Source organism: Podarcis tiliguerta, assembly GCF_965153285.1.
Source record: "Podarcis tiliguerta genome assembly, chromosome: 13".
Taxonomy (NCBI): domain Eukaryota; kingdom Metazoa; phylum Chordata; class Lepidosauria; order Squamata; family Lacertidae; genus Podarcis; species Podarcis tiliguerta.
The window spans coordinates 45,057,069-45,073,036 of record NC_139546.1 but is presented as its reverse complement, the minus strand read 5'-3'; the positions used below and the strand labels follow the sequence as shown (position 1 = coordinate 45,073,036).

General features: G+C 42.6%; 1 protein-coding gene across 1 annotated transcript; it reads left to right on the top strand.

Annotated features, from left to right (window-relative positions):
- Positions 1 to 7,038: 7,038 nt before the first annotated feature.
- Positions 7,039 to 15,090, top strand: LOC310662274 (vomeronasal type-2 receptor 26-like; the record flags this gene model as incomplete). The annotated part of the gene is made up of 5 exons (XM_083409053.1): positions 7,039 to 7,217; positions 7,698 to 8,131; positions 9,268 to 9,341; positions 11,390 to 11,516; positions 14,189 to 15,090. The coding sequence occupies 5 exons, from the start codon at positions 7,039 to 7,041 to the stop codon at positions 15,088 to 15,090; spliced, it is 1,716 nt and encodes a 571-aa protein (XP_083265179.1).
- Between the last annotated feature and the right edge of the window lie 878 nt (positions 15,091 to 15,968).

Genomic DNA, 15,968 nt, shown 5'->3' with positions numbered 1-15,968 from the left:
ACAGCAGTCACGAAATTAAAAGACGCCTGCTCCTTGGGAGAAAAGCAATGACAAACCTAGACAACATATTAAAAAGCAGAGACATCACCTTGACAACAAAGGTCTGTATAGTTAAAGCCATGGTTTTCCCAGTTGGACCACTGATCATTTCTGATATCTTGCTCTTTGTTGCCCCCTGTGGTTATCTCTCACAAAATGAAATGCAGTGAAGGGTTTTTGACTGAGGTCTAGTGGGATCTCACTCAGTGTGTCTCTCGCACAGTAATAGACAGCTGTGTCTTCTGCTTTCAGGTTGTTCATCTGCAGATAGAAGTTGGAGCTGTCTGTTGAGGCTGTGAATCGCCCTTGAATTATAGGGGAGTAACGTTGACTGCTCCAACCTTTATTGTACTCAACTAGCCATTCCAATCTTTTTCCAGGTTTTTGTCGGACCCAGTCCATAGCGTAGCTGTTAACATCAAACCCAGTGACAGCACAGGTGAGTTTGTGAGATTCTCCAGGTTTCTTCAGTACTGGATCCGACTGGGTCAGAACAATTTGTGTGTGGGTACCTGGAATAGGAAGGCAGGTAAAATAGCTGAAATAGGAAAAGCAACAGTCCTCAGTTATCACATGAAACCCACAATGAATTACGGGAGGGAAAAGACCTTGACCTACATGGGAAAGAAGCAGCAAGGGCAATGAGCACTGGCTGTAAAGAAACCATAATGGTGGGATAGACTGGATCAGAAAGAGGAGTAATGTGCCGTTGCAGGAAGTCAGTGTGAGGCATGAGCATTTGAAAGCTTAAGAAGGACACGCCCTTTTGCAGCTTTACATGAATCAGCAAATATAAGTAGGGAGGAAGCAATATAATATGGAACCATATCTCTTGCCTTTTCATCATGTGTGCATTTAAAACATCTATGCCAGGGATTATATAGAATGCTTATCAACAAAGGTATCAAACTCGATAGGTAACACAGGTAATCTACAAAATGATTTTTAAAAATTGAACAGTAGATATTACAAAATAAATAAATACATATATGTATCAGTCTGGTTCAAGTGGAATAAAAATTGAGACTAGGTCCTTCCTCCCCTCAATCAATCTACCTAGGCCTACAAATCTGCATCAGAAGGCCTTAACAGAAAATTCACAACTGCAGCCTAATGACTGGGTTCAGTTTCCAACAGCACAGAATATCATGAGAAAAACTACACTAGAAAAACTGCCTTCCTGGACATTGTTAAAGGAAATTATCTTTTGTCCTAGAAGGAAGCTGACAAGCTCTCTCAGAAAAAGGCACAGGTGGGGAAAATGAAGGGAGGGCACTGTCTCAGAGCTGTTCTTTTGTAGCAGACAAAATTAGAGCAACTCATTGCAGACTGGAGCATTGTCAAAAAATGAAATCGGTGGGCCATCAGTCATTTCTGGTTTGTGGCTTTCTGATTTGTTGCCCTTTGCTGCCCCCTGTTCTTATTTCTCACAAAATGAAATGCAGTGAAGGGTTTTTGTCTGAGGTCTAGTGGGATCTCACTCACTGTGTTTCTTCCACAGTAATAGACAGCTGTGTCTTCTGCTTTCAGGTTGTTCATTTGCAGATAGAAGTTGGAGCTGTCCTTAGTGGCTATGAATCGCCCTTGGATTGTAGGGGAATAACAATCAGTGCTCCCAGGTTTGTAGTAGTGAACAAGCCATTCCAATCCTTTTCCAGGTTTTTGTCGAACCCAGTCCATATAGTAGCTGTTAACATCAAACCCAGTGACAGCACAGGTGAGCTTATGGGATTCTCCAGGTTTCTTCAGTATTGGATCCGACTGAGTCAGAACAATTTGTGTGAGGGTGTCTGGTAAGGAAGACAAGGGGAAAAGCTGAAATAGGAAAAGCAACAGCTCAAAGTTATCACATGGAACACAATGAAGTAAGGAAGGAAAAAGACCTCAACATACATGGGAAAGAGGCAGCCAAGGCAATGAGCACTGGCAGTAAAGACAGCATAATGGTGGGATATTCTGGATCAGAAAGAGACTTAATGTGCCATTGCAGGAAGTCTGGGTGGGGTGAGAGACTTTTAAGGCTGAAGAGGGAAACTACTTTTTGCAGCTTTGCATAAATCAACAAATATAAGAGGGGAGGAACCAATATAATATGCAACCATATCTCTTGTCTTTTCATCAAGTGTGCATTCAAAGTATCTATGCCACAGATTACATAGAATGCTTGTCAACAAAGGTATCAAACTCGGTAGGTAACATTGTCAATCTATGAAATGATTTTCTTAAAAAAAAGAACAGTAGATTTTGTTAAATTATGAAAAAAGAATATATGTATCAGTCTGGTACAAATGGAATAAAAATGTAGACCAGTTTCCCCCTTCCTGCATTGTCCTGACCTTGCCATGTCCCACATAACTACATTTGGGGAGTCCTTATACAAACTGTAGATCCTCCAGCCTCTGTTCAGCCACCTGGATTCATGTTGCATCCAGACAGCTCAGGTAGGATGACATTTCTCCAACTGAGTGGATTTGGGTGAGGCACTGCATTCTGATCCCATTCATTAAAGTGTATTCTGCTCCAGGACTGCTAGCTGAGAAGGCACTTATATACACCTCCAATCAATTCATGTCCTATAATGTTTCCAGTTGGGATAAATATCTCATTTTAAAATGTTTGATGAAGGAGGAATGTCTTTAGAAGTTGCTGCCAAGACAACAAAGGAAGTGCCTGTCTGATATATAATGGTGAGGAGTTGCAAAGGGCAGGAGCCGCCACACTAAAGGACCATTTCAACATAGTGTAGATTGGACATCTTCATTGGTTGGTATCTGTAGGGGTTAGGTTATGTCCTACACCTCCCACTAATCAATCTACAAAGGCCTACAAATCTGCATGTCAATGCCTTAACAGAACATCCACAACTGCAGCCTAATCAGTGGGTTCAGTTTCCAACAGCACAAAAGATCATGAGAAAAAAACTACACTAGAAAAACTGCCTTTCTGGACATTGTTAAAGGAAAATATCTTTTGCCTTGGAAGGAAGCTGACAAGCTCTCTCAGAAAAAGGCACAGGTGGGGAAAATGAGGGGAGGGCACTGTCTCAGAACTGTTCTTTTGTAGAAGACAAAATTAGAGCAGCTCATTGCAGAATGGAGTGTGGCCAATAAATGAAATCGGTGGACCATCAGTCATTTCTGGTTTGTGGCTTTCTGGTTTGTTGCCCTTTGCTGCCCCCTCTGGTTATTTGTCATAAAATGAAATGCAGTGAAGGGTTTTTGTCTGATGTCTAGTGGGATCTCACTCACTGTGCGTCTCGCACAGTAATAGACAGCCGTGTCTTCTGCTTTCAGGTTGTTCAGCTGCAGAAAGAATTTGGAGCTGTCTGTTGAGGCTGTGAATCTCCCTTGAATTGTAGGGGAATAACGTTGACTGCTCCAACCTCTATAGTACTCCACGAGCCATTCCAATCCTTTTCCAGGTTTTTGTCGGACCCAGTCCATAGCGTAGCTGTTAACATCAAACCCAGTGACAGCACAGGTGAGTTTGTGAGATTCTCCAGGTTTCTTCAGTACTGGATCCGACTGGGTCAGAACAATTTGTGTACGGATGCCTGGAATAGGAACACAGGAAAAATAGCTGCAATAGGAAAAGCAACAGCCCACAGTTGTCACATGAAACTCTCAATGAATGAAATAAGGAAGGAAAAAGACATCAACATACATGGGAAAGAAGCAGCCAGGGAAACGAGCACTGGCAGTAAAGACAGCATAATGGTGGGACAGTCTGGATCAGAAAGAGACTTAATGTTCCGTTGCAGGAAGTCGGTGTGAGGCATGAGCCTTTGAAGGCTTAAGAAGGACACTCCTTTTTGCATCTTTGCATAAATCAGTGAATTTAAGAGGGGAGGAGCCAATATAATATGGAACCATATCTCTCGTCTTTTCATCAAGTGCGCATTTAAAGTATCTATGCCACAGATTACATACGCTTATCCACAAAGGTATCAGACTCGATGGGTAACATAGGTAATTTACAAAAATGATTTTTTTAAAAAAAGAACAGTAGATTTTGTTAAATAATGAAAAAAAGAATATATGTATCAGACTGGTTCAAAAGGAATAAAGATTGAGACTAGCTCCTGCCTTCCCATCTTGCCCTGGTCTTGTCATGTCCCCTAGGACAGACATTTGGGGGGTCCTTATACCAGCTATCAATCCTCCAATCTCAGTTTAGCCCCTTGGATTGTAGAGTAGTAGTATTTGCTCCCAACACTACAGTAGTGAAGAGGCCATTCCAAGCTTTTTCCAGGTTTTTGCTGGACACAGTCCATATAGTAGTGTTTACTATCAAATCCTGTGACAGCACAGGTCAGTTTATGGGATCCTTCAGGTTTCTTCAATACTAGATCCGACTCTATCAGTACAACCTGTGTGAGGGCACCTGGAATGGGAACAGGAAAGATGAGATAGAAAAGGCAAGAGCAGGGGCTCTTGACATGAAAAGCATATTGGGTGAGGGAAAGAATAAGATGTAAAGCCATACATACACGAGAATGAAGCCACTAGTGCAGTGAACATTGGCAATAAAGACCGCCTAGTAGTGTGATGGTCTGGCTCTTAAAGGGACTTAATGCACCATTCCAGGCATTATGTATGAACAGAGAGGTGTGATCCTAAGGCCTGAAGCAAGAAGTCCAAGTTCTTGTGACTTTGCATAAATCAGTGAGCATAAGAAGGGAGATTATTACTATTGGATCATTATCAACGATAAGTAATTTATAACCTTTTTTAAAAAATATAGACAGTAGACAGTGGTTTTTAAAAGATAAAAAGAACAACTATATATGTATCTATCTATTCTAAGCTGCATTCATGAAACTGGGGTACGGAGAGTTCACCTGTCCTTTCAAAAGACCCATATGCTCTTGGGGTTGAACTTTTTTTAAAACAAAAACAAAACACACATTTCTGTCTTATTGGAAACAACAGGAAATGAGTTGAGCTCCGCAGTTCCCAATCAGTAGCTGTTGTTGTCTGGAAGGTGTTAGGGGACTGGGAAGGTGTAGGATCCCTCATCTCCATACCCCACAATGGAGGAGAAGGGGACTCTGACTTGGCATCAGATTCTCTGAGGATGGGGAGTCAATTTTTCCTTGGAGAGGAAGGTCTGATTATTCCTAGGGCCCTTGGGACGCCTTCTAAAGGACATTGCCTGAACACAAAAATACAAAGGGGAGGACCCACAACCTTGCAGAGAGTTATTCTTGTGTTGAAGTGAGTACAAATTCTATTAATCTTTGTCTTCAGTTAAAATAGCTACTTAGGGGGCAATCCTGTGACAAAGGCTACTAGGGTTAGCAAGTTAGGATCTGGTGGATCTTCAGAGATGTTAAGTCCTCAACTCCAGTTCAGATGAAGATATTCTGATTTAATTTGATCATCTTGTCTCAGCAGAAGCTGGCTGAGCTGCGACAAGTGTAAGTCCCCCAAAAGTGACATGACAAGGATGTGACTGGACACTGCTCAGTCCAGTCATGTGAACTGGCAAAAGGGGTAGAACTGACTCCAAGTACCACAAATACTTCACGAGAGGAGATAGCACTCCCACTGTGACATTTCTGATAGTCGAGGCACAGACAGGCTGCCATCTTGTCTGCCAGGTAAAAAATTGGGGCAAGCAGACAGGGACTGGTGAAGGAGGGTGGGGACAAGCCAGGATGGTGATGTTGAGTAAAATGAGAGTACTGCAATATAAAAATTGAATTTTCAGAATGAAAAGTGACAAATGAAGATGGTAGACATAAAAAAGTATAAAACAATTATTTAACAAATGCTAAACCACATGCCACCACTCCAAAAAAAATTTGTGGGGGGAGATTAAGAAAGGAACAAAGAATCACCCCACCCACACAGAAAGAGGACCAAAAAATCTAATCAAAAGACCACCAGGATGAGTGGTCCTTTCAAAGTGAGTGAGTCAATCATTCTTTAATGGAGGAGAAAAATGCAGGAAAGTGGGATTGTCTGGCACCCTTGGAAATTAAATTTCCCAGATAATGTAGACAACTTGATGGAGCACTCAGTATAAGAACTAGATGGAGCACTCAGAATAAGACAGCTTTCTATGTTCCCTCAATTCTGTCCTGTAGGAAAATCTCAGGGTCCATCTTCTGTTGTATATTTTGTGTGTCAGTGTAAAATGCAGTTCTCAAAATTCTTCACAGAGGTATATAATTGAAATATTTCTGAGTGGAAAGACCATGTCAGTATTGTAGGTAGCAGACCAGATTACATATATGAAGAAAAAAAAGAGTGATTCTCATATGTACAATATCCCCAAGCAAATAACACCCAAATCAGTCAGGATATTGAGAGGAACCATGGGAAGAGACACTTGACATTTCCTGTCATAGAAAGGGGTTCAAAACTATCAGTTCTAGGCCAAATATTCCATCCTTCTTTCTGTCTTCTCCTTTGGGTTGTGCTTAGCTGTCGTACTAGTGGTGTTGTTGTTGTTATTGTTTCTGTGGCCACCTGAACCTCCATCCCAGCTACTGTTGCACTAAAAAAACAAGGTGCGGGGGGTGGGGGGGAGAGCAAAAAACATGTCATCCCTTAGAAACCAAACTCCTCGCCGGGGTAATTACCTCCTCTGTAATTATCTGGCTCACTGCCATTAATTTTCCTTGGCAAATCTCCACCAACTTTCCAGAAGAGAGTACGAAAAACAACCTAGAAGTAGCTCAATAAATCCCTCCAGTTTTGTCATTGAGAGGTGGGATTGAGGGCAAGAGGAAACCAGGATTCCATCAGTTTGATTCCACAGTACATGTGGAACACATGTACCATCTGTTTTGTTTTGTTTTGCAAGCGTATAGATATTAAATGTAAAGGTGATATTCTTCTCTTCACCAGGCATATTGACAGAGTCAGCTATATCCTGATGAGCATTTTTTGATTAGGAATAAGGCTGCAGATAGGCACAGCAACATCTTCATCTAGAGAAAATTGCTCTCAGATGGTGGTGTTAGTCGTGTTTCTGCTTCTGCTGCCCCACATGGTGTGCAAAGTAGATACCCTGAAATGTCCAACAAATGACCCCCTTCCTGTTCCCCATGAATGGTATGAGCCTGGGGACCTCCTCATTGGCGCCATTTCTTCTCAGATCATCTTCTTTTTTCCTGAAGTGTCCTTCGAACAACATCCTTCTAATGATTTGGGCTTCGATCTTCCAAGGTAAGATACCTTCTATCCCATATCAGGTAAGACAGCTTAGAAATTGTAATTGTAATTGTAAATAGAATCCTCAGAAGACACCTATAAGTAATATGTCAACATCAGCACATCTCTATTCAGTTATTTACATTTCATAAATTTCGTCCTTCAGTCCCAAATGAGGTATTGTGGTGTTGGAGGACAAATTGTCATTCATTATTCATGTCAATGTGATCCATCATTTTAATTTATTTTATCACCTCCTCCCCCCATTCCTTCCATCTTCCCCATAACCAACCCTCTTTTTCTATAGTTCTCAAGCATTGTTGAGTTTGTTCTGCTAAATCCACCCCCCCCCCCCAAATGGTGGCAGGAACTCGATGGTCTTGCATGGCTGAATTAGATTGCTTTACAGAAAGCCTGAACAGAAATGTATTGTGACAAAACAATTTCTTTTGCTTTAGAATTCTCCACTGAAAGAAAATGTAACTCTCATTGCAGTGTAGTGACAAAGTCTTACCAGCATGCCTTGGCCTTGGCATTTGCTGTAAATGAGGTCAACAAGAACCCAAAAATCTTGCCCAATGTCACACTTGGGTTCCACATCTGTGACAGCTACTATGATGCAAGGATGACCTACCGCACCACTCTGGACCAGCTCTTCAATTCGCATAGATTTGTCCCCAACTACAAATGTGGCACTCAGAAAAAACTCATAGCTGTCATTGGGGGAATGAGCTCTGATATTTCTTTCCACATGGCAGACATCTTAACTCTCTACAAGATCCCACAGGTAACATCTGTTCATGGAGAAGATATGCTGTCCTCTTGTCATCCTGTTACCGCCTTTGTGGTTCAGGAAGAGGCTGAAAACGACTTGCAGAAAAACAAAGCCTTAATGGATATTGAAAAAGCAAGGCCCAACTTTTCCAAGAGTACGACCCCTTCTTTTGCATGTAATTAAATCACTGAGTTATAAAAGCTTCTATAATTACCCAGGACAGCTCTGGCACCACTTTCATTACTGTGCAAAGATTCTGGAAAGGTAAGAGAGGGGTTTTTGCCCACCACAAATTGCAACCCATCTCTAAACTATCTGTACATTTTCTTTCAGCTCACATTTGGCTCATTTGCCCCAGAGGAAAGTAGCACAAAGAATTTCCCTTCCTTTTACCGCATGGTCCCAAGCGAAACCCATCAGTACAGTGGGATTATCCAGTTGCTTCAACATTTTGGATGGACCTGGGTTGGGCTCCTAGCTGCTGCTGATGACAGTGGAGACCATTTCTTGCAAATCATAGAGCCACTGCTTTCTCAGCACGGGATATGTTCAGCTTTCACAGAAAGGCTCCAGAAACAAGGACGATTCATTTCCCTTGATATTCTGAGCAATATGGCATCAAACATTTATCATTCTTTCATGGATAGAAAAGCTAGAGCAATTATTATCTATGGTGAAAGCATGACCCTTCTGTGGCTGAGCACTTTAGTGCCAATAGCAGATCTGGAATATAGAGGAAATATATCTGTTGGGAAGGTCTGGATTACAACAGCCCAGATTGATTTTTCAGTAACAGGCTTTATAACACGTCGTAATTTTCAAATATTCCAGGGGGCTATTTCTTTTGCTATACATGCAAGTGGACATCTAGGATTCCAGGCTTATCTTCACAACATAAAACCTTATCGGACACGAGGAGATCGTTTTCTCCAAGGGTTTTGGGAACAAGCATTCGGATGTACATTTTCCAATCCCAGCATAACACTGGAGGTAGATAGACCATGTATTGGACAGGAGAGGCTGGAGAGTCTTCCCGGACCTGTTTTTGAAATGGACATGACAGGTCATAGTTACAGTGTCTACAATGCTGTCTATGCTGTGGCACATGCTTTGCATTCCATGAACTCATCTACATTGAAAGATAGAGTGATGGTGGGGAGGAAAAGGTCTGAATTTCAAGATCTTCAGCCTTGGCAGGTAATGTTGTCACCACAGAACGGCTTCATTGCCAGGAATGCATTCATACATAGAGAAAAAGCATCAAAATGTGTCCTCCTTGAATACCTGTAGAAATTATGCACACATTAATGATTGAGAAAGCCATGGGGGTTCACATTTCTACCTATACGTGGAGCATGGGGAAAGTGAGCTGCAAATTTCTAGTCTTTTACCACTGCAATAGTGTTAATTGCCTCACCCGCTCTGTCAGTGAGTAATTTGGGGGCTGCTTTGCACATCTCCCCAACCATCAAGCCACCCAATAGTGTGGGAAGACCTGATCACCTGTTATGTCAGCCATCTGGGAATGCTTTGCTTTATTGGTTGAGAATGGATATATAGCCGTTTTTCACCTATGATGTACTAACTTGGACCAAAGTCTTATTTGAAGGCCTTAACCTGTATGTAGCTTCATGCTATGCAGATAGAATGTGAGTGGAGGGGGAAGAAAAATGAAAACAACATTTGGTGAACCTGCTAAGGCATCTTGGACATCAGAGGATGGCTTCATCAAAGCTTCTCCTGAAAGGACAGGAGACTAGAAGAGATGGGGACAAGATCTATGCAGGGTCTTGGTGGCGCACCCATACTAAGCTTCAAGGTCTCGTTATTTATTTGATGTGGGCAGACCTTTCTCAGCACATCAGTTGTATTAAACTAATGTCTCCTTTTCCCCTGTCAATTAGCTCCACCAATTTCTTCAAGGCACTTCATTTAACAATGCTGCTGGGGAAACAGTGACTTTTAATAATAAAGGGGAATTGCTTGCAGGATTTGATTTAGCCAATATGTTCATATTTCCAAACACCTCCTTTCTTCGAGTAAAGGTGGGACAAGTGAATCCCAATGCCTTTGAGGGGAAAGAATTCACCATCAATGAATCATCAATTGTGTGGAGCAGAAATTTTAACCAGGTTGTGTATTCTTGGGCATATTGGTGTGTGTTTGTGTGTGTTCTGTGCAGCAGAATGGATGATATTGGGGCTGTATGCTTCCTTTGGTGAAGCCTACAACGACTCTTACATTCCCATTATCACCTATCCCAATATCACATTTGTATACTAAACAGCTCCAGTGCTGGTTCACAAAAATGTTAACATACAGAATGCAAGCGATAATTCCACACATTAAATCACAACAGCAAAAACTATCTAAAATCTGTATGAACACATAAACAGTTTAAGGACAACATGAAACTGTCCAAAAGAAACTTGGTGGGAAATGCTGAAGCACCAGAAGGGAGAGAACAATAAGGTATTCAAAAAGGTGCTTACCTGTTAATATTGTTTGGGCAAAGCAAAACTCTTTGGAGAGGAGAATCAATAAGTGGGGTGCCACCACCAAGTAGGCCCTCTCCTCTGCTTTATTTCATTGACTGGGACAGGGTCATGGGAAAGGGCCTGCAAAGAATCATTATCTAAACAATGGGGGGTGGGGAGTAATTTAGGGCTTTAACAGTTAAACACTGAAAATGGATAGTGAAAAGCTCTACCAAGATCAGTCTGTATCAATAAAATGTGAAACTGACAATATCATGATATCATTTTGCAAATTTATGGTGTGACCACACTAAGAATATTGTGTGCATTTATAATGCATGTAGAGATGGCTACCCATTTGGATAGTTTGAAGTGGGATTAGACAAATTCATGGAGGATATGACTTTCAAGCTGCTAAACATGTTGGCTTTGTTCTACTAACAGTGTTAGAAGCAGTGTGTCTCTGGATCTATGCTGCTGTTAATCATAAGTGAGGAGAGTGCTGTTGCATTCAGGTCTTGCTTGTGGGCTTCCTATGGGCATCCAGGTGGCTACCATGCAAAGATGATGCTGGTCTAGATGGGACTTTGACCTGACCTTGAAGGACTCTTATTAAGTGAATAATATATCTGTTGCTCACAACTATTTTGTACAGAAGTGAAGCACTCATGAAGAATAAAATTTTGTTGCGCAGTGGGAGAGTCTGAAGAAAGTTGTTTATGGTCACCAACAAGCTGGTCAAAACAGTTCCTATTGGATTAATTGCTAGGTTGCCTTCAACCAACAGCATTTGCCATGATTAGGAAAGAACTAGCTAACTCATGCCATCTGCCATGTTTTGCATTCTTCTATGCTGACTGAACAATTGTTTCTTTGTATAGCAGTTATTGAAGAAAAGCATTCTGAATTTATCTGATTGTCCTGTTTATTGATAGGTACCTCCCGTTTCTGTGTGCAGTGACTCCTGCACCCCTGGCTATCAGAAGAAAAAGAAGGAGGGGGAGAAATTTTGCTGCTACGACTGTGCTCAGTGCGCAGAAGGGAAGATTTCACACCGAAAGGGTGGGTGATGTATTGCTGCAAATATGACCAGTGTAAATGGAGATTAAATTTTATGCAATATATCTTACAGGTACAGTGGTACCTCGGGTTACATACACTTCAGGTTACATACACTTCAGGTTACAGACTCCGCTAACCCAGAAATAATGCTTCAGGTTAAGAACTTTGCTTCAGGATGAGAAGAACAATAAGGGAACTGGAGGCCCCTTGACTGTCCTCGGGTCCAGTATTGGACCACTTTGACCAGATATCCCCAGCCGATGTGGACAGACTCCTCCGAGCTGGAAAGCCCACCACCTGTCCTCTTGACCCGTGCCCGTCTTGGCTGATTAGAGCGTGTCCAGACGAGGTGCGGGCCCCCCTGGGTGATATCATCAATTTGTCCCTTGGCACCGGGACATTCCCAGGGGAACTGAAGGAGGCAGTGGTGCGCCCGCTCTTAAAGAAAACATCATTAGATCCTTTAGATCTATCCAATTACCGCCCGGTTTCGAATCTTCCATTCCTGGGTAAGGTGATTGAGAGAGCGGTTGCTGAACAGCTTGGTAGGTTTCTGGATGAGACATCGGCTCTCGATCCATTCCAGTCCGGCTTCCGCGCTGGTCATGGGACCGAGACGGCTCTGGTCGCCCTAACAGATGATCTCCGCAGGCAGCTGGATCGAGGCGGGTCGGGGCTGCTGATTCTTCTAGACCTGTCAGCAGCCTTCGACATGGTCGATCACGAACTCCTGGACCACCGCCTTGCCGACGTGGGGATCCAGGGCACAGTCCTTCAATGGCTGCGCTCGTTTCTCTCTGGTCGGGGACAGAGGGTGGCGCTTGGGGGGGAATTGTCATCGCGCCACTCCCTGGTGTGTGGAGTGCCTCAGGGTGCGATTCTCTCTCCGATGCTTTTTAACATCTTTATGCGCCCCCTCGCCCAGCTTGTCCGGAGTTTTGGGCTGGGCTGCCATCAGTATGCTGATGACACCCAACTCTATCTGTTGATGGATGGCCATCCTGACTCGGCCCCAGACACACTGACCAGATGCCTGGAAGCTGTGGCTGGATGGTTTCGTGGGAGCCGGTTGAAGTTAAATCCTTCGAAGACAGAGGTCCTCTGGCTGGGACGGGGCGATATGGGATTGAGGGGGCAACTCCCATCTCTTGCGGGGGTGCAACTAGTGCCAGCATCGTCCGTTAAGAGTTTGGGTGTAATCTTCGATACCTCCCTCTCTATGGAGGCGCAGATTACAGCTATAACAAAGGCGGCTTTTTTTTCATCTCCGCCAAGCCAAGCAGTTGGCTCCTTATCTCTCTCGCCCTGACCTAGCCACTGTGATCCACGTGACGGTCACCTCCAGACTGGATTATTGTAACTCGCTCTACGTGGGGCTGCCCTTGAGACTGACCCAGAAACTCCAACGGGTGCAGAATGCCACAGCGAGACTCCTTATGGGGTTGTCACTGCGAGATCACATTCATCCAGTACTATATCAGCTGCACTGGCTCCCGGTGGAGTACAGGATCAGTTTTAAGGTGCTGGTTTTAACCTTTAAAGCCCTATACGGCCTAGGACCCTCGTACCTGCGGGACTGCCTCTCCTGGTATGCCCCACAGAGAAACCTACGGTCTGCAAATAAAAACATCCTGAAGGTCCCAGGCCTCAGAGAGGTTAGGCTGGCCTCAACTAGAGCCAGAGCTTTCTCGGCTGTGGCACCAATCTGGTGGAACGCTCTGTCACAAGAGACTAGGGCCCTGCGGGACTTGACATCTTTCCGCAGGGCCTGTAAGACAGAGCTGTTCCACCAGGCCTTTGGTCAGGGCGCAGCCTGACCCCCTCCTCTGGCAATCTGCACAGGGTCCTGCTTGCTGGTTGCCATCAATTTGTTTCTGATTGATTTTATGGTGAAAGTTTTTAGAATGTCGGATTGTTTTTATTGTTGTTAGCCGCCCTGAGCCCGGCTTTGGCTGGGGAGGGCGGGGTATAAATAAAATTTATTATTATTATTATTATTATTATAAGAGAAATTGTGCTCCGGCAGCGCGGCGGCAGCAGGAGGCGCCATTAGCTAAAGTGGTGCTTCAGGTTAAGAACAGTTTCAGGTTAAGTACGGACCTCGGGAACGAATTAAGTACTTAACCCAAGGTACCACTATAAAAGATTAATGGAATGTGACTACATATGCATATTGGGATTTTCATAGGTCAAGGTTAGTTTACACAGGTGAACTTGGCTGTACCAAGGATAATAAATGACTCAAAATTTTATTTTCCTGTATTTTCCTTTATACAGTACAAAGATGTGTTGTCTAAAAAAAGAGAAAAGCTCTCTAATCCCTTTAAAAGAGATGGATGAATCTTAAATTCAGTTTGCCACATCAGTCTCAAATTACTATTTTTTCCTAACATTTTATAAGCAAAATTTGTGCATGTGTGTGTAGTCTTTATGTTTGATATTTTAGTGGTGTTTTCCTCTGTTACTTGGAAATGTTAATTAACATAGATGGTCAACAAGGATAAGCAGAAGAATAGTTAGATAATACTAAAATGCCTTTCTTCAAGACCAGCTCTCACACTGGGAACTAATGGTCAGAGACTGCCAGGTAAAAGATCCCTGGGACAAAAGAAAAACCTCAGTCAACAATAGAATAAGCATAGTTATGTGAGCAACATTTTTTCTCCCATCAGACATGGATGACTGTTTCAGATGCCCAGAAAACGAGTATCCGAACAAAGATCAAGAAACATGCATCCCCAAGATTATAAATTTTCTCTCTTTTGAAGAACCTTTGGGGATCAGCTTTGCTATGGTTGCTGCTTTTTTAGCAGTGATCACAGCTTTAGTGCTTGTGATTTTTATTAGACACAAAGATACTCCCATAGTCAAAGCCAACAACCGGGATGTCACCTATACCCTGCTCATCTCTCTGCTGCTCTGCTTCCTCTGCTCGTTGTTGTTTCTCGGACAACCAAGTAAGGCGACCTGCTTTCTCCGTCAATCTGCTTTTGGCACCATCTTCTCAGTCGCTGTTTCCTGTGTGTTGGCCAAAACTGTCACTGTGGTTCTCGCTTTCATGGCTACAAAGCCAGGTTCCAACTTGAGGAAGTGGGTGGGTAAAAGACTGACCAACTCTATTGTCTTCTCCTGCTCTCTTATTCAAGCAGGTATCTGTGTAGTGTGGCTCGCTATCTCTCCCCCATTCCCAGACTTTGACATGGTATCATTAACCAAAATCATAGTAGCCAAATGCAATGAAGGTTCTGTCACCATGTTTTATCTTGTCCTGGGCTACATGGGACTGTTGTCTATCATTAGTTTCACGGTGGCTTTTCTAGTAAGGAAACTGCCAGACACTTTCAATGAAGCCAAGTTCATCACCTTCAGCATGTTGATGTTTTGCAGTGTTTGGTTGTCATTTGTCCCAACCTACCTGAGCACCAAGGGGAAATACATGGTGGCTGTGGAGATCTTCTCTATATTGGCCTCCAGTGCTGGGCTACTGGTCTGTATATTTTCCCCAAAATGCTACATTATTCTGCTGAGGCCTGACATGAACAGCAGGGAGCAGCTAATAAAGAGGAAAATATAGAGCATCAACTGCCCTTTTATATATATTCCCAATGTGGTATTAATGGAATGGATATCATGGGCTTATTCAAGACTTCCACTTGGGTTGTTACTATATATGCTAATAGATTTTGTTTTGTTCATACATCCTAAGTAACCTAAACCAATATGTGAAAAGTTTATACAACTGAGAAGTGAAGAATAAAATCTCTCGTTTATTCTTGTTCAGAAACCCATTTATTTTCTTTTTGTTCTGATGTTCTACTACAGGAAGTTCAAATTAGATAGCCGGTGCTTTTTTCCTGGTTTCTAATATTCCTGTTGCATTTGGGACTGCAGCTTTTTAAATAAATAAACAACCATGCCATGCTAAATTTCATTCATGCCAGTGTGATACAACATCAGATAACATTGGGAACCACCATTTAAGTGCATGCAAGGTTCTGTTGTTTTATCATTCAATCAAGAACAAAAAGTGGTATTCCAGAATTCTTCCCCAAATTTCATCACATTATGTAATCCATTAATACAGTGGGAAAATTATAGCTCAAATCTGCCACAATCTTCTGAGCTAACAGAGTTGCAAACATGCAAATAGACATTTCATGGAAGCAATCAATATAAGAATGAGTACTAAACAACAACAAGATTCTCCTTGATTACCAGAATTGAATTTTGCACTGTATAAAAGATCACATAAGAAGTGGAACTTAGCAGGAAATGAATTGCTGGAGAAATAGAATAAAGTGGTGTCTGAATGTAGCCTAGGCTTACTCTGAGCATTCCTTTTGACAATAGACATGCATCATTTGTGTCAACAAAATGAAGACAATTTATTTTCCGTCTCCACACTTCTTCATATAGTATTTTGTGGTTGCAGCTGAACCAGTCCAGACAGCT